Source organism: Ambystoma mexicanum, chromosome 10 (assembly GCF_040938575.1).
Source record: "Ambystoma mexicanum isolate Mex_15411 chromosome 10, UKY_AmexF1_1, whole genome shotgun sequence".
In the NCBI taxonomy this organism is placed as follows: Eukaryota; Metazoa; Chordata; class Amphibia; order Caudata; family Ambystomatidae; genus Ambystoma; species Ambystoma mexicanum.
Genome location: NC_090932.1, coordinates 1,628,447,516 through 1,628,467,203, shown reverse-complemented (window position 1 = coordinate 1,628,467,203; position 19,688 = coordinate 1,628,447,516). Strand labels below are relative to the sequence as shown.

The window sequence follows — 19,688 nt, the reverse complement described above, 5'->3', positions numbered from 1 at the left end:
TACGTATTTGTACGCTGAAATATGATTGCCCCTTTGCAAACAAATGTGTTTGCATTAAATATAGATTCTATGAAGATTTGCCTTCAAACCTTCAACTTTTTTTTTGCAGAGATCATTGCAAGATGTCGTCTGTGCTCTGCAGCCTTTCGCTGTTTGCATAACTAAACACCCTTTTATGTCGAGTCTCCTTGCAGAGTTAGAAACCTTGCTGTTTTCGCTCGTTAAATGTGATTTTTATTCAATGTTTTAACATCTCCTTTATTTACTGTCTTTGCAGGTTGCGAACACAAGCTTTATGTATGAAGAGCCACTCTATCTAAACTTGAGCCTATTTAAACTGAGTGCATTGTGATTTCCAGTGATTGAGACAGTGATTTTGGAAGCTGTCTACATTAATGAAAAGAACAATGTAGTCAGCTTAACTTAATCATCACAGTTGCACATTGACTCGGACCCTGCTGCATATACTTGGATGGACGACTGTGTGTTAGCAATAACTTATAATTTGTTTAAAAGGTGTTTTGTAATCCAAATATATGTGTAATTGTCTTTTTAAACATGGAGAAATGCATGCATTCACCACTCCCTCTGAAGGAGGAGGCTGGAAATGAAAATGAGGCAACTTTCTCTTGTCCCCTACCTGCTCCTGACACGCCCCTACCACCTCCCTTGCAGTGTGAAAAAGGAGGCTGCTCTATAAATGATACTGTGCCCGAAATGTCTAACAAAGAGCCCACACCCTGTATCCTTCAAGTCAAACCGAGTGAGGTGTCTTCATACAGTCCTTGGTCTCGGCTACCTGATGAAGGGCTTCAACAAGTTACTGTCAAAGTTGAAGAAATGGAGGAAAGTACATACTGTCCCTGGGCCATGGGGTCTTATGAGGGCACCCGACAGCAAGGTGAAGAAATTCCATTCAGCTGGTTTCTTAAAACGCCCAAAGATGAGCCCTTGTCACCTTGCCCTATAGATGAAACAAATGAGGTGATTCCATGTAGTCCCACATTTCCAGAGTCGTTTGAGCAGCCCTGCTTGCCTGTGCAAAGTGAAAACGATGTAACCTCTTACAGTTCCTTGTCTCTGCAACCTGCAGATGGTCTCCAACCTCCACCACCACATATGCAAGGTGAACAGAATGAGGATACACTTTCTATTCTGTTGTCGCTTCTGCCCGTTAAACAGGCCCAGCCCCTTCATATGCATGACAAAGTAAATGAACCCTCACCAGATGCGACATGTGAAGTGGCGCCATATAGACCCGCATGCACACCGCCTGCAGAAGGGGCAGTGCCATCACTATTGCACGATATCTGTCGGTGGCCTCTAACTCATAGTGACAATCCCACACCACTCTGTGAGAGTACAAATTGTGAGACCGCTGCATGTAATCCCAGGATTGTATCACCTGATGACGAACCTCTTTCCCCTGCTCGTAGTATAAAGAGTGAGGGATCCCCTTATAGTCCCTGGGCAATGACACCTGCTGAAGATCCTCCATTACCTCCTCTTCCAAGTGTTAAAGAAGAGGAGGCCCCATATTTCCCATGGTCTGAACAACCTGCAGGAGATTTCCTCCCACTTTCTCTGCAAAGCCTTCAGAGCAAAGTGTCTCCATTTGGTGTCTGGCCCCTTCGTTCTGTGGAAGAGCATTTGAAAGGTCAAAATATTGAGCTGGCTCCATATAGTCCCTCGTCCCCAACACCTGACGAAGACCCCGCCCTATGTCCCCTGCGAACAGAAAAACTTCAAACTATCAAAACTGAGATCCCGTCATCTTGTTTACAAAGTTGCCAGATTGGGGCAACCCCGTCTAGCCTTCCAAAGCCTGCTGGAGAGTGTCTGCTTTATCCCCAGCAGAGTAAAGTACCCTTGCTAACTCCTTGTCCCTGGCTGCCACCACTTGATGAACCTCTTCCAACCCCCACCCCCATACAAGCTAAAGAGAACCAGGCCCCTAAGTCTTGCCAGTGGACCCCAATGCTTGCCAAGCAGCCCCCATCCCCACAACTGCCAAGCAAAGAGAATGAGTCTACTCAGTTATGTTCCTCACCTCAAACGCCTCCTGAAGAGCCTCCACCACCTCGACTACAAAGCAGAAATGATGAGGCCACACAGTCTTGTCAAAGGCCTCCAGCGCTTGCCACACAGCCTCCACCACCCCCCCTGCAAACGTCCAGTGACGACGTGGAAATGGACGTTGGCTCTGGTGGTGATGGACAGTCCAATAACTCTGCTGGAATCTCCAAACCCTGCTTTGGAACACGGCTTCTCACAAGGGAATCCTCTTCTTCCAAATCGTGTCTTTCAGTTGCAGAGCCTTCATGTAGCGATGAAAGTCCAGTACCTACTCGCCAACCTTGCACGTTCAAGTTCACCCCTGATCTGAACATTCTAAAGGGTGTACAGGTCAGTGTCCGCTTTACAGAAAGTAGCAAGAGTAAAGACAGGACTGTCCTTTATACTGGAGTTGAACCTCCTGATGAGAGTGATTCAAGTTTTAGTGAGGACAATGTCAGTGGGGACTTGCATGTTTGTCCGTTTGGCAGGAATAATGAGAACAGTAGACACAGAGGGGGTGATCCTATTGTCAGCGCAGATGATTTGAGTAATCTTGATCAAGAGAATCGAGTGGAATATGAGGTTTTGGACGAGTTGGACGATTTCACTGACAATCTCACTGGAGTGGACGACGCAAGTTTCACATCAAAGGCCATCGCTCAGAGGGAGAATGTTGAACCGAACAGCCTTCCATCCTTTGAGGTATGTCTGAAAGTATGCTTGACGCATGCCTGCAAAATATTTTTTCCTATAAGCTTGTAGTAATTAATGTTTGGAGTATTTAAGGGGGCATCTTGACTAACCTTTCACAATTGAAATCTTTCTTAAAGAGAAATGTGCTTTTTTGTGAAATGCAGCCAAATCATGATTTTGAAGAAACTGATGTATTAGTCCTTATTGCAATGCATTCTATTGATGTAGGTTTGCTTAATTTAACTGTTCTCTAAAGTAATATGTTCCTCTGTATTGTCAAAAACATTATCAGATTTGTGTCTGTTGTATAGTCTACCGGCGTGCAGGCATTGATGTATGCATGAGCAAGTTGCGCTTTTTAGAAAGCTGGTTGAGCAGGATTGCTTCTGGCCATGTCTTTTACAGGATGACTATGAGGATGATGACCTGGACATTCTGCTGGAAGAAGTAGATGCTCTACTGGAAGAAGGGTACCGTGCCCCCAAAAGGAGGCGGCTGGATAACTACAATGAGAGTGACCATAACTCGGATGGAGAAAGCCTTGTGCAGCCTATGATGACTAAAATAAAAACAGTGCTGAAAAGTGAGTTTATACAGGAATGTACCCCCAAGCTCATCTGGTTGGCTCTAGTGAAAGGTGGTGAGGGTCAGCTATTTCTATATTCTGGTGCGATTGTTGAAGTTGCTAGCACGACCAGATCCATCAAAATCAACAGTTGACTTTATTCTTTATGGAAATAGCTTCCATTTGAAAGAAGAAACAGCTTGATAGTTTGAAATGGGCTAATTTAAAAATGGCATCCTGCAGTATTTTATTACGGGAATATCATTCAAGTTTGGTGGCATTTATAAATCGCAATGGTTGCATATTGTAAGGACCCGTTACCCCTGACTAGGTGGGCAAGATGATCTGCTTAAGGGTCGTTTTCCTCTGGGAGCCTTGCCAAATGTTGAGGCTTACAGCTTTCCCCTGCTCCCTACATGTTGCATGTCAAGGTCTCTATTCTTTAACTGGTTGTAGCTTTGGACTTTAATAATGCATGTGACTTGTGATGAGGTCAGGCTTTGCATCCTAACATCTGAATTTGTGAGTTATTGTAGAGCATCACGTGCATTGTTTATGTACTTCTTTCTGATGGCACTAGAACCAAAGGATTTGTTTGTTTTTCATTACATCAGGCATTTTAAGAAATTGAAAACTTTACATGCCACTGAAAATGTTTCCATGATCTACTCATATACACCCTATTTATATACGGAAAAAAGATCACCTAAACACTGTTCAAGCAGCATATTTTTTAATAGTTACTGGGATTTCTGTCCTGCATATTACAGGATGTGCATTACTGGTTATGATGCTGTTTTAATTGGCCAGAGACCTAGGTCCTGTTACCAATTCTCCGCCTCAAAACATGTTAAATGCAGGCTCTTCTGGCCTCTAATTGCAACAGTCTGATATTCTTCATCCCCATATTGAATTTTTTTTATAGTTCTACTATTTATGTTTGTGTAATAACTAGTGTGTCTGGCTAAAGGTTGCTTAAGGAATTTGGTAAACTGAGGGACAAGGTGGATAAATTGGACATTTGTAATTCCTCCCATCTCCCTGGAGATTCCCTTGTACTCCTGAGGCAATGTTGAACAAGCCCTTGTTGAGGAGGGACTGCTTACTGATGCTATGAATTTTGTGTGGAATTTGGCCATAAGGAAGAAAGTGGTTAACCACTTGGAACTCCTGAGGGTAACCTTCAATTCACTTTACTTGTCTGCCGTTACGGTTGGGGGGGAAACTCCCTCATGTACACTGGTCTCATATCCTGCACCAAACAGAGTTGATCCCGAACAATCACAAGTCCACACTTACCATAATCCTCTGGAAACCATTTTAAGTAAACGAGTGTGTGTGTACGAGTGAAGCATTTTAATTTTATTTATTTCTGCACTCACCTATTAAGTTATTTGGGTGCCCAGCATAGTATGGACGGTGGGCGGAATGTATGCAGATGGGTCTAGAGGCCAGTGCTCTGTATATCTCTAGTACAATGTGCACACAACAAAGAAAGAAATACAAAGTTTAGCATGAATGAACCAGTATATTAAGTTTCTTCAAATATGTTTCTGTGCACATTTTGCAAAAAACGTTTCCATGGTGTTAAACACTTTAATTCTTTATTTGTATTGTTAGCTGCCTTTTATTTAACTAATTTCATGGATAACGCTTACACAAGATGGTAATGTCTAGAATTGTTCAACTATCTCTGTGTGGGATATATACAGGAACATGGAGGCATTCATTTACGTACTTTTTTAGGTCGCGGACATCCCCCTACTGAGCCGCTACCAGAAGGTTGGATCATGACATTCCACAACTCTGGCATTCCTGTTTACCTGCACAGAGAATCGCGAGTCGTTACTTGGTCACGGCCATACTTCTTGGGTACTGGAAGCATAAGGGTAGGTAACATCTTTATGTTCTGTCAGATTTTATATGATGTTTGGTTTGATGCTGTAAGCTATGATGCAATCAGAGATGCAGAGTTTTTATGTTCAATTCTGAAGGTTTTTTGTTCTCATGTGAGAACTTCCCTTTGTGTGTCTCTAACGGGGATCATCTCCAGATAACACCTTTAATTTTTTTTTAAACTGTTCTCACAACTCGGACGTGGAACTGCTTTTAAAAAAAATATGAAGGAGACAATCTACCTCAACCGGGTGGGGTTACAGGGATCCCACCCCCCTCCCAAACAGTTTTAACCAATGGCCACACTTTAGGATATCTGCAATTAGATTTTCAACAACTGGAGGACATTCACCGTCACATAATGTTGGCCACTAGGAAACCATATTCTCTTCTGACCTCCTCCAACCCCTCATTGCAGAAATGCCTAGAAAGATGTGGTTCTGGTGGTTTTTACATAACCTCTTTGAGCAAAAAATAGTTTTCCTTTCCAGTTCATCCTATATATTGATAGTTGCGGCTTTGAGAGCTAGATCTTAATCTCCTGCCTGTTTAATCTCAATTAGTTGTGGAGACCTACGTGCATTCTATTAAGGGATATGGGCTTTTTTAAGCTCTGCAATTACTCGATGGGAAGATTTCGGATGGTAATGAACGCCCCTGCTACCTTTCCCCACAGTAATGTGCACTCACTGTAGGAAAGCTATGCCCAAGGCCCTTGCACAATGCCAGATAAAGGATTTGTGAGGCTAAGTTCCTTGTCTTTTCTAGGGCTTGTGTACTCACCCCTTTCACTCCCCCCCCCCCCCAATTGAACGACTAATTCTTATCCCCATCTCCTTGTGAGCGCCCTGTATGATGCCATGGCAGCAACAGCAGAACACTTAAGGTTCAAGTTCAACACCATTTATTTATCCACTTGGGATAAATACACAGGATTGTGTCAGGTTATGTCTTGGAAGGCCTAGCGGGGATGAGGGAAAGTATCAACAAAAGTGGACTGTCTCCCCAGCTTTACTAGGAACACTGTGTCCATGATGAGAATGGGATAACCATAAACTCACTGGTTATTCTTACACCGGGAACTAGCATATTTTTTTAAAAAAAGGGCCCGCCTTTGGGGCCTAATGTGCAGGGATGGAGGAGTAAATGAAACATGTCAAAAAGGAGTTTTCTAAAGGGGGCCTAGTGTCGGAGTCAAATTTCCCCACATTTTTATGGAACTCTCTCTATTCTCAGTCAGCCTGAATGGTGTTCCTAATTTCTGGGCATATAACTACCAACTCCGCTTCTTGTTCTCCTGAGTGCAGGAGTCCTTCCCATACTCCCAAAGGTTGTACTGCATACTTACAAGCAAACAATTCACTCCCCTTCCTCCGGGTGCTTACCAGACTGGTTAGTATCACCGTCCAGCCAAGGGTGTGCTTTCTTGGCGTGTTTCATGTTACACACTAAACACCCTACATTTGAATTTAACGCAAGTTACGATCAGTTTAAACCTGGGGCCAAATGTCGCTTACTGTGCTCTACACACATAGGGGTTTGCACACATGCAAGGCATTTGGCTTGCAATGATCGTGCTGTTACAATTAACATGAAACTCTCTTAATTGTGATAAAATATTTTATTAAAAATACCATTTCATTCGTTCAGAGCTGAAAACGTGCTAATGTAGTGGAATGAAGCCGCAATCAGTGATGTTTAAATTTCAGAAAGTACAAAACATACTTGTATGAACATTAAACACCATTATGAATCAACTGTTTTTGCGTTGCACTAGGCAACCCATACATTAGGGAACATACACTTGAGGTGACGTAAACACTAGCAGAATGATGCATTCTGGTAATCTCTATACTCTAATGATTATCTAATTCAACCTGCCTCAGGGGTCCTAGTGCATGAATGTGGGAGATCTACTCTCCGAACCCTGATTCTGGCCACAAGATACATATAGTACTATGATAATGCAGAAAAGGGAAGTACGGTTAGTTTTTGGTGTTTTGAAAACCACAAGGCCTAATTAAATCCTATAAAAAGCATTTCAAAAGGAGCAGATTGGTGAGAGTAGGTGAATACCTGGCAGATGCATGTCCATGTCCATTGAGGGGCAAGGCTTATAGGGCTGTCAGGAGTACATTGGAATCATAATTTCTGATCACTTCCATGGCAATGGTTCTAAATTGCTAGCAGTTTGTCATTTATTTTTTAATTGTTTTTTTCTCCGCTATTTATTTGGGAGCCTGAGTTAGATTCAAACCCCTGCCCAATGTGTTATGCGATGACTCCAACTGAGTCATCACGGATTACCCAGCAGTGACCACCTCCCACGTGGCCAGGGGATGGCAGCCGCTACCTGATCCTGGGGGCGGCTACATGAGGTAGGACCCACGTTGGAGGAGATAACTATCGGGGAGATGCCATTGGATAAGATATGAGATCCCCCCCCACCCAATTTGCCCATGTAGAAGACCCCTTCATACCCAATAACCTAATGACCTATTGCAATATATCTGTTCCCTCCTTTAGGGAAAGTAAATCCTCTCCATCACAACGTTACCCAGACCAACTTCAATTTCTGGTCTAAATAGCACAATCTTCAATTTCTTTTTATGGACCTGATCATGTTGAATTCATAAAAACAAGTCTTCAAAAATGGTCTTTGTACCAGCAACAGGAGCTCGGGAGAAGACGTGGCTTCTCCAACAGAAGCTTGAGACATGAACCAGCATGCAAAGGCTGGAAGCATGAGCCAGTTTTTCGAAGCTGGTGTCGTGAGCCGGTGTGGCTGAGCACAGAAGCTCACCATCGGAATAAAACCGAGACGCGGCGCAGGAGAGGCGAGTCGAGAAGACGAAGGGAACTGCGAGAGGAACCAGGAGCATCCAACCGCCGAGAGAAGCAGCGTGGTTCTTACCGGGAGCCAGAGAGAAGCCAGCGTGCAGAAGCAGAGCCGTGAAGGTAGCCAGCGGAACATCAGTGGCACTACGACTAACTGGGTAAGCGGCAGAGGATCGCTGTGCAAAGCGCATGCCCAACCGAAGATACCACAAAGAGCCAGTGAACCTGCCAATGCAGAGTGGGGACCCTGGGCATTTCGGTGACTGTGCCAAAGAGACTGTGAATGTCATAAAGATACCGAAAGCAAATTTACTCAGACTTGCTGAGGAGTTACAGAAAGTGAAATACTGCAAAAAATATTGATAAAAGAAAAAGGCCAGAATGCCAACTCGAACCTCAAATAAAAAGTGAATGAAATTGTGGGAAAGTGTGACTGAGCGCAAGTAGTTGTACAGAGCCAAGAAGGGGTATATGCTACTTGGTTATAAAGAGGACAGTGCAAGAAGGGACGTGCAGGTAAATATATACTAGGCAATTGAGAGTGCAAGAGGAATCCTGGCAGGAGAGTACACCAAGAAGTTGCAAGTTCACAGGATACCCTGGCAGGAGAGAATACCAGGGAGCTGTATTTAACCAGTCCTGGCACGCGAGTACACCAGGCAAATTGCTAACTTAACATGAGAGAACTAGACAAGGCAATATTTGTTGAACCAAGAAGGAACTTTTGTCAAAGAAGAACTTGTAAGGTTGAACAGGATTGTTGTGAGACAAGAAAAGATGCAAAGAACTGCTAGTCCAAGAGACATTGATGCACCATTGCAGAATCCAGGGGAAAGGAGTCTCCCTCTGGAACTAAGTCCTTTTTTCATCCTGTCGAACATTTACTTTGGAATTGGTGCTATTTCTTTTATGAAGAAACATCAGGTTAAAGACATTTCCCTTTATTATTTTGTTTATAGTGTGAGGGTCAGAATAGAATGTTTGGACGCAAGGACTGCTTTTGATTTCTGACATCCTGACACTGACAGTTCCTTAGCTCTTGCTTATAGGTAGAGAAACTCATCTTAGTGCAGGGGTTAGATGCCTTTTCCCAATTTATTTAATAAAAGTATTTAACCAAAAACATGACAACTTTGTGCCCGTCTTTCATTTCTGATCCCTCCGTTAGGACAGAATTCAATTTTTGGACGTTCTGGAATCATTTCTGACCCCTCTTTTAGGATCGAATTCAATTTTGGGGGGTGCTGCAATCTCACTTTATGGGAACACTACTTTTCTTGCTCCTGCCCCAACCCTCCCTTGGATTTTAGGTGTCAGGATGTTGGATAGTTTTCACTGTCGCCAGCCATTCAAGTAAATTTGCTTCGAGGGGATTGAGTCCTCCGACGTATTCCATATCTATGACATGTAATCACCACAGCTGTGCTGCTTCGGAAACTTTATTCGGCGTCTGCGTCGATGCGCCGTCGTCGAGGACCTCGTCCGACGTCATCCGATGTGATAAGTAGGACGCACGACGCCCGTAGCCTCAGTTCCGTTTTTTCCGCGAACGTGTTGCTTCGTGAATCTCGGTTACCGCCTCGACTCTTTGGAGTTCTGTTGTTCTCGGTTCTTCGAACCTGTTCGTTTTGTGAAAATCCTTCGTGTGAAGATGTCTTCTACTTCGTCTTCGACCCCGCGCCCGGGTTTCAAGAAGTGCGGGGGGTGTGGGTCCAAGATGTCAGTGACGGACTCGCACAACGCCTGCCTCTGGTGCCTCGCGGAGGCCCACGACACGGATGACTGTATCGACTGCCAGTCGCTCACGTCCAAAGCCTTACGCGAACGTAAGAAGAAGTTGTCAGTAGGTCGGGTGTCCAAGCCCCGGAAGTCGAAGTCTGCAGGGCTTTCGACGGATGATTCGAGGGGTGACTCTCCGTGTCATCGTCGGAAGTCTCGTGGGTCTCCTTCTAGGAGTCGGTCTCGCCACTCCTAAGCCTCTTTGAGGCATTCTCGGAAGCGCCGACACCGGTCGTCTTCCAGGTCCTCTTCGGAGGACTCTGCCCGGCACGTCGCTTACCCCACCAGCCGTGCGACGCCAGAGGAATGGGTTTCCTTCGGGAAGAAAATGCTGGCGATTCTTGAGTCGCAGGGTACTAAGCCGTCTGCGCCCCCGAGTGGGGTCGGTCGAGAGACACTGCTCGCAAGAGTGGTCGGCACGAGTCACGGGAGAGGTCCCGTTCGGACAAGGAGACTCGTTCTCGACGTACCCGTCCCAGGTCCCGGTCCTCGACGCGTTCGAGACCGTGTGCACCTGTGAGGTCTTCGAGGAAGACATCGACGTCTGAGGCGTCGACAGGCTTTCTCGAGGCTCCGGCTCCGAGGAAGTCGTCTAAGCCGTCGACGCTCAGGTCGTCGAGGGACACGCTCGGGGCTCCGGCTTCGAGGGCTGTCGACACCGCCGATGCTGGCGGCGCTGCATCTGACGTCGACTCCGATTTCCTCGACGCCGATGCCTGTTCGCTCGACGCCATCGACGCCTTTCATGTCTGAGGTACCCCGTGGCACGGGGGAACCCCCTAGGAAGGCTCTGGTTAAGAGCAAGCACTCTCGGGTGCCTTCTTTTCGCCACCTGGAATATATTTCAGAGGCGGATGAGGATTCTGATGGCCTGGTTCCTAGTCAGGTTCCAGATGAAATTGTCTCGGGCCATAGTCAGTTTGACGATTTGAGGCAGTCACTGCATGATGCCAGTGGACTGGACACCTCTCCGGAGGTGGAGTTTTGTAGGCCTGAGCCTGGCTCTCATGCCGATTCCTCGTACCGGCGCCTTATGGCTAGGGTTTCTGAGTACTTGGGATGGTCTGCTCCCCCAGGGGAGTTTGTGCAGGATGATCTGACGGACATCCTTGATGTTGGTCCCACAACTGACCCGGTACTGCCGTTCCATATGGCTTTACAGAGAAGGGTGGCGGCGGCTTGGACTGCTCCGGAGAGTCTCCCGGCGGTGGGCAGATCCTTGTCGCGAAAATACCGTCCAGCCAGTAGCGACCCCTGCTACTTGACCAGGCACCCCACTCCGGAGAGTTTGGTGGTGCAGGCGGCCACGGCCCCGGCAATGCAGGCGTCGTACCCTACCATCCCTCCTGATAGGGACGACAAACGTTTTGATGGCTGGGCGAAGAAAGTGTTTTCTTCTGGTGGTATGGCGCTTCAGGCGGCCAACTCCATTTGTGCCTTGTCTCGTTTCACACACACTCTGTGGAACTGTGTTGCGTTAGCGGCTGAACATATTCCCGAAGGGGACGAACGGGATGGTTTCCTTGCTATGGTCCAGGATGGTAAGGATGCCATGTGTGAGTCCGTTCAGTCGGGTTTGGACTTAGCTGATTGCGTCGGTAGGTCCATGGCGGCGAGCACCGTGATACGCAGGTTTGCATGGTTGCGGAAGTCGGGGTTTGCTCCTGATGTGCAGTCCCGGCTCCTCAACATGCCCTTTGACGGTGAACACCTTTTTGGCAGCAAGGCTGACGAGAGCCTTGAGAGGTTGCAGACCTCAAAAGCTGCAGCGAAGTCGTTGGGCGCTGCAGTTCGCCAACCTCTGCCTTTTCGTCCTAGGGGACAGCAGTGGAGGGGTGGTTCCTTTCGCTATTACTCGTCCTTCAGTAAAGCGAGAGGAGCTGGCAGTCAGAGGCCAACGCAGGGGTACCAGAGGTGGACGACAGGGTACCCGTGGTGCCAAGGCCGCTCGGGCAGTTGCAAACTGCAAACTGAGGGTCCTGCGCCCTCCTGAGCGCATTAGCACGCCCATGACAACGGGCCACACCCGATTCACCGCTAAACCTGGCGCTGTGACAATCCACTTACCTGCGTGCCTCTTGGGGTGGTGATCATCTGCTTTGGTACATTGCTGGCCTTCTGACATCGACCTTGGAAGTAGGACGCGCATCCCCAGACCAGCCCACCAAACTGACTAATGGGGAGACACATGCTTCGCAAAACGTCGGCACAGTGCAAAATTGATAGGAGCACTATGTCCACCCCGGTGAAGGCCTCTAACTCAATAGACAATGCCGAAAAAGGCTCCTCAACTCGCGAAGCAAGTCGAACTCAGTCACTCAGACATTATGGCGGACATTGGCGAGTCCAGGATGTCAGTGCAGACAAAAATCGAAAGTCTAACCTCTGAAGTCTCCTTCCTACGTCAAGACCTGCGGAAGCGAACATCCCGAGTGGGAGAAACCGAGCAGAGGATTTCAGATATTGAAGATACGGTTAAGAAGCTAGAAGATCGCCTGGTACATGCAGAGAACAAACTCGCCACTCTAGAGGCCAGAGCAGAAGAGGGCGAAGACGGATCTCGTCGCAACAACCTTCGCATCGTGGGGCTTCCGGAACGAGAAGGACCGTCCATGGAACTCTTCCTAGAAGTATGGCTCTTTGATCTCATGGCCCCTAAAAAAATCTCTAACTTCTCCATAGAGAGGGTGCACAGGATCGCAACTGGCAGACTGTGATTGCCAGGCTTATGAACTACAAGGACCCGGAACACACTCCTCCATATGGCACTTGCAACAGGCCCGGTCACATACAACGGGAATCGGATTGGGTTCTTTCCTGACTATATGCAAGAAGTTCAGAAATCCTTCAGTCCTATGACTCAATTAAAAGGAAACTTTCATCCCTGCACATTAAATATGCACTCTTTTCCCCTGCCACCCTCAAACTGTACCACAATAACACAGTCCATGTGTTCCGTAACCCGCGGGAAGCTTGGGAATGGCTCGAGACGCAGGTTCTATCTTCCCCACGCTCGAGAGAACATAAACCGCGAAAAGAGAATGGCCGAAATACCCCAGACCGGGGCCAAACTCGCATAACAAGCATGGATACCACGGAGGACAACGCGCCTGGCAATGCAGGAAAGACAAAGACCAAAGAAGTGCCATGCGGCCTACAATAGTCAAACACTTTTGTGGAGAGTCCCTACTCGCTTCTCAACTCTCCCCAACCACTATATAATCAGCATTGGGGAAAATAGTGTCCAAAATTGGGCAGCCTGGGATGGGAACGAGGAGTAGTGGACTAGCCCCCTGGGAGTTTCCCGAATAAGTTCTTATTAGTTTTATATGTTAGGGCGACAGGTGCTTCTGGTTGGGGTGGGGGGGGAATAAAGGGTGGGGGTAGTTCATGGGATACGGTTACTAAGACCTACAGAACAGAAAGTTATGCTATCCTTTACTGTTGGTGCTGGTTGCGCAGGAACGTTAGTTTTAGAGTATGGAATATCCAAACTGCTCCGCTTTATGTTACACAGTTATATGGCAGCGGTGGGATTGATGTGGGGGTACACTGAGAGGCGGGGTGGGGGGCTCTCGTGAGGTGAGGGGGGGGGGGTCTACAGACACATGATCCTCCCTGAAATCATAAAGCACAGAACACGCTAACGGGACACAAACAGGTTAGTTGTCCTTGTTGACCTGGAATGTTAATGGCCTTGGCTCTAGTATCAAACGGAAATGAGTGCTCCAATATCTCAATCGATACTCTCCCACCCCCCCCCCCGATGTAGCCTTCCTCATGAGACCCATGTGGTCGGAACAAAATGCGTTTATTTTTCTTCCAAAGATGCAACTACCCGCACACATACAGGCAGGTTGTCAAGGGGTGCCAGAGGTTCAGTGATACTTATTCATTAACAAATCCACTTCCAGATCAAAAAGGTGAGGACAGACCCCTGCAGTTGATTTGTAGTAGTGGTTGGGGTTCCTGTGGGGGAAACAATGGGGCCTAATTGCCTCCCCCCCCACTCACGAGGGAGCTCCTTAATGACCTACGAACGATATTACAGGAGGAACAAGCAGATGCATGGGTCATGGGAGGCGATTTTAACGAGGTAATGGAGGTAGCCAAAGACAGATCATACAAGAGTATCAGAACCCGGGACGGCTCGACCGTGTTATACACCTTTGCCGAAATAATGGGGTTGTCTGATGCCTGGAGGGCTCTGCACACTACTGACACTGGGTTTTCGTTTTACTCCAATGCGCATAAGACACTGTCCAGGATCGACTATATCTTCATTCCTCAGAATGTCCCACAGACTCATGTCCACAGTCCACTTAGCAAGAGGACTCTCGGACCATTCTCCCCCTGCTAATGACCTTAAAAGCTGCACGTCATAAACCGGACTCCACCTGGCGCCTGAACACTTATTACCTGGGGTTCCCCGAAATAGTTGGAAGGACTCACGAATAAGACCAATGAATACTTGAGTTAAACAAAGTCTCTGTGGATTGCCTGGTCAAGATGTGGGAGGCCTACAAAACAGTCCTTCGAGGAGAAGCCATCTCCTTGGTGACGGCTAACCGGAGGAGTCACACCCGGTAGATCGTAGAAGCAGAAAGACCGGTGTCTGAACGAGAGAGACAGTTCCTGGAGCAGGGCACAAAAACATTTCAAGAGGTCTTGATAACTGCACAGGAGGCCTTAAGATATATAGCCCTAGATAACGCTCTGACCCCCCACTGGTCGATACAGAGTCATATTTATGAACGAGGGATAAGGCTGGGAAAACCTTGGCCTGGCTGGAGGGACGTGAACAAAGCAAGGGTCAGGTACAAGCTCTTCGGTTGTCCGGGGAATTATTGATGGCATACTCCGACATTGCGGAGGCCTTCGCTAATTATTATGAGCATCTCTACTCCCCTTCTATAGAAAGCCCCACACCCGACCACTCCAACTTTCTTGACTCGATCCAACTCCTGCGTCTCTCCATGCAATAGATGGAACCACTCGAGCCTGAGATCACAGAAAACGAAATGCAAACTGTTTTGGCGCAGCTATAAACCGGGTAGACCCCAGGGCCTAACAGCTTCCCAGTGGAAACTTGGAAGCGCCTTGGCGGCGACTTATTACACATACATACGTTCCTTCGGGGGAAAGCAATGGGCACCGATCCTCCGGACCTCAGGAAAACATGTATTGTAGTGATTCCCAAACCAGGAAAAACCCCGGGTCATTGTGCCTCCTATAGGCCTATCTCATTGATAAACCCGGAAGCAAAAATCCTTGCTCGAGTCCTAGCCAACAGACTGCTAGGAGTGATTGAATCCCTCATCCACCCAACCAGTGTGGATAAATGCCTAATAAGTCCACCCGCATGAACCTACGTAGAATCCAACTCGTCTTAGAATGAGCTTCAGAGATATCGGACCTGCTAGCTTTACTGGGGGTCGATTTAGAAAAAGCATTAGACTCCATTGGGTGGGAGGCCTTGTGGGACTTTATCTCCTGGACCAAGCTCCTTTATGAATCCCATGAAGGGACTGTGAGTGAATGGTATGCCTTCTAAGAAGTTCCTGCTGGGTCGCGCGACCAGTCAGGGCTGCCCTTTCTCCCCCTGCTATTTCTTCTTGCTATAGAGCCACTGGTGATCAAACTCAGAACGGATAATAACTGGTGCTGGTTCGTCTGGCCTAGGGTTGGGGGGGCGGGGGAGAAGATTGACTCTCACTATATGGAGACAATCCCCTCATTTACCTCAGCAATCCTGTGGTCTCATGCCCTATCGTGTCCCAGACCTTTATAGAATACCAACAGTTTGGTGGCCTCAGAGTGAATCACCAGAAAACAGTGTATTTCCCGATTCAAGGAAGTGCTGACACAATCACCGAGCCATGTCTGTATTCTTGTCTCAATCCTAGGCTTCACATACCTAGGCATACGAATTAGTGCAACGCTGCAGGAGTTCAACTAAACATACAGCCAGTGCTGGATAGATTCGCTGGGGACGTCTCCCACTGGCAGTCTCTACCACTGTCATTAATGGCAGGGCTGCGCTGTTCAAGATGATTAATCTTCCAAGACTCCTATATGTTTTACAAAACACTCCACTTCCCATCCCCCCGAAACCTTTGCAATCATTGACAAACCTATACGGACACTGCTATGGGGAGGGAAACAACCCAGAATCACACTTGCAACCCTGCAACGTTCAATATGGGAAGGGGGGAGGGGTCATAGGATTACCATGCATCCGCACATACTACCTGGCAGCACAAACGGGGATTGTAAATGACTGGCTACACGGCAGCGCCACACTCCCTTATATCCGCATGGAACTATCCGCCCAGCACCCTGTATCGCCCCTTCAGGCTCTATACGCTTCACAAAAGTGTGTCTCTGGAATCCCACGTACGTCACTTCATATCCGCCGCATTTGGAAAGATGCATACAAGCACATTGACTGGGGCTCCAAGCCAACACTTGCCCAACCTCTATGGCACAATGCACACCTCCCTGAAATTCAGAAAATGTGATGTTTTGGGAACTGGGAAAGACTGGGGATACACTCAGCACATGTAATTCAGGAGGGGCGCATACTAGAGTTCAAAACCCTGAAAGAAAACTTTGCCTAAAACCCATGGAAAGCTACAGGCACGCTCAACTCGCTCACGCCATGAACTCAGTTCCCGAGCCTGGCTGATGTACCCCTCCCCCCCCGTACCCTCCTATAAACTAAAGTTCTCCCTGGCCGTATCCCCTCCAAAGTTACCTCCACGCTTTACCAGGCTCTCAACTCTTTTGGCACCAGTGAGCTTACTACACTGAAGGGAAAATGGGAAAGAGACGTAGATGGGATGGAATCGGAGAAATGATACCTTTTTTCATACAATCTGGGACTGCAATGTGGTACAGACCTTTTGGGTGAAGTGCACCGGCAGGATTTTCAAGACCCTGAGGTGACAGATTCCGATGGATCAAAAACTGATACTTGGTCTGTGGGCAGGTGGACTTTACTAACCACGACAAATTGTTCATTGCTGTTGCACAGGGAGCGGGGAAACGGCTGATTGCTGCAACTTGGGGCTCGGCGGAAACCTGATGGTCTAACGAAGTTACTAGGTGCGCATCCATGGAACGTCGCATCTACAAAACGCGAGGTTGTCCCAGAAAATTCCAGAGCATATGGGGGAAATGAATGGACGATCAATGAACTTCCCCGACCCCTCCCCCCCCACCCCCCTTGCGCCTGAAGAGACTCGGTGTTCCTGTGTAACGCCTCTCATTACTGATGTACTGGATACACCATTTGACCCTGCTGCCTTTTATTCATTCACATGTACGTTCACTTTATGTATTATGTGTAAAACTCCATGAAACTTTTTAAAAACAAAGAGGGGTGGAGGTAGTAATTTCTGGTCTCCACCTCATCATTTCCGCCCTTCTGGTCGAAATATCGACCATACCCACATTGTTTACCCTGCCCCTGCATGAGGTATATTTGTGTATCCCTATCTCAGTCACCCCCCCCTCAACTCATTGCTCTTCTCAATATGGGAGGTGTCATGAAAAATACTCCTGTCTTTGACCGTGTTGTAGTCTTCTTATTCATTTATTTTTTTTGGTCAAGGGTGTGGCATGTTTTGCCCTCATATTGTTTCTGTATATATGTATTAACATGCACGACGAGGCACCCTGCCACTAAGCGAATCGGGATATATCGTTAAACTACATTTATATACTCTTTGAGGGGATCCACAAGCTCATTTTTACTTTCACTCTTCTCTTCTTTTAAATATCAGTTAATCAAAAATGCATATGCACACTTCTCCACCCCACAATGTTACCTTGTCCCTGTCCCATTCGCCAGCTGCTCTTGTTCGATTGTCTGGCAATCAACTGGCTCAACTTCCGTCTGAGCATCTTCCATTTGGTGGTTCTTCTCCATATCTGGTCCAAGGACCTTTTTTATCAGTCCATTATTTCTTTGGCTGCTTTGCAGCAAGTGCCAGGGGCCTTTTAGTTGATAATAAGGGCCATGCTTTAAAATGTTTTATTTTCTTGAGCAGGATAGTCAGTCAGGGGGACATTGTTGCAATTGTGGACACTGGGGAGGGGAGTACATAAGGTTTTTTGTTTCTTTCAGTTCAGTGGCAACGGGGCATCTGGCTTTGCCTCTACGCCCTTTTATGATGGGGCCTACATCCCTGCTCGTAGGTTTGGGTGCATAGGTCACAAAGTGCAGGTTTTCTCTGTTCATCTGTAATATCAAAAAACTGGGTGAGTTTCTTGAAAACCAAGTGCATTTAATTATCACTCCCTCCTAAAACCTAAACATTTCTACTTCAATGCTTTTGTTTCTTTGAACTATTACTACCATCTAAATGCTTGCAACGCTTATGTACAGGCGTGTTACAAATGTCATATATCATGCTAAAAATGTCGTCTTTTAATTTAGTCAAATTGCTGCTCCTCTTCCCTTTTTGTTCCTATATTGATAGCGTATTTTTTCATTTATGCTGTACTTGGGTGGGCCTGTGACTTGGGACTAGAAAGCACACATGTCATTTCTTTTCCTCTTGCCTCACCCTTTTCACAGGTTCACAACCCACTTTGTCCTTCTCGGTGCTGCGCTGAGCTCAGCTGGCCTTCCAAGCCGCCCTCTTAATTGGAAAAGGAAAAAATGTCTCCTATCTTTTGATAGAACTCATTGTGAACTGTTGGCTCATTAATACTACTGGGGATAAACTATCCTCTTTCTTTTAGAACCAAAATAATAAAAAAACAAAACCTACAAAGACAAACCATAATCTAAAAGGAACCATCTTCTATTCTTCCACTGCTTTTTTTTTCTTCTTGCCGAATCCATAGATACATGTCATTCACTTTGTGTAGAGATCAAATGGAGGCAAAAGTCATGGTCTACTATCAAATTAGACTGTACTTTCCTTTTAGTAAGTCTCATTTCTTTCTTTATATGTAGGGCATGGGCCTTGTCGCTGTGTTTCCTTAACATGATGCTAATAGTGTCCTCTGTTTGTCCATGGCCTGGTAGAGCGGGTGCTTATCTTAGAGTGGTGGTTTCAGTGCACTGTTCCTTATTCGTTTTATGTACACGCGATGGCAGGCCTGCTTTAAGCTTTCTTTATTTTGATAATTCTTTTCTGTACTTTTCATTTTGTAATCGTTCTTCTGGTGTTGTTGGACCGTGGTCTCTCCTTTGTGTTTATCCTGGCAAGCTATAATTAACACTTGCCCTTCCTACTCTATCGACCCTTAACACTGAAGATGAGCGCATGTTCTATATATGTGCAGGCAAGTGTAACCTATATATGTATACCATGTTTTCCTATCACTTCAATTTATTTTACAAAATCATATTTCTCTGTTCCTTTACCAACACACATTAAACATGCATATTAAACATGCATACATTTTCAATACTTTATATTGACATGGTTACTCCACCCTTTTTCATCCAATGGATATGGCCATATATTATACTTTACCTACACCTGCTACATTCTACTTATTAGAAATGTACCCCTCACTACCTTTCACTTGTACTTCCCTGTGTCCTCTTTCCTGTAATGATAATCAACGAGGAGATCCACACACTCCCTGTGTCGACAACGTTTTCTTTCTTTGTTCATCTCCCTCTTTCATTCACTATTACTTACCTTTTCCTATGATGAGCCTTGCATTTGTATCACTGCATTGCACTACACTCCACTAAGGCCATATACAAATTCCTCTTGCACTTCAGTAAATGACTGTTCCTCTGGAACACAAATCAGTATTTTGATATATATATATAGTTCTTGTTACTTATGTCGTTCTGTATACTGGCAGAAGTTCTCATGTTTTACCTCAG

General features: G+C 46.5%; 1 protein-coding gene across 2 annotated transcripts in view; it reads left to right on the top strand.

Annotated features, from left to right (window-relative positions):
• DGCR8 (DGCR8 microprocessor complex subunit) overlaps positions 1-19,688 on the top strand; it is a 690,818-nt gene that overhangs the window by 53,350 nt on the left and 617,780 nt on the right. For both annotated transcript variants that reach the window (XM_069620020.1, XM_069620021.1), the window contains exons 2-4: positions 278-2,760; positions 3,157-3,334; positions 5,063-5,205. In XM_069620020.1, coding sequence (XP_069476121.1) covers positions 559-2,760; positions 3,157-3,334; positions 5,063-5,205 — 2,523 coding nt within the window. In that variant the 5' untranslated portion in view covers positions 278-558. The remainder of the gene's footprint in view (positions 1-277; positions 2,761-3,156; positions 3,335-5,062; positions 5,206-19,688) is intronic.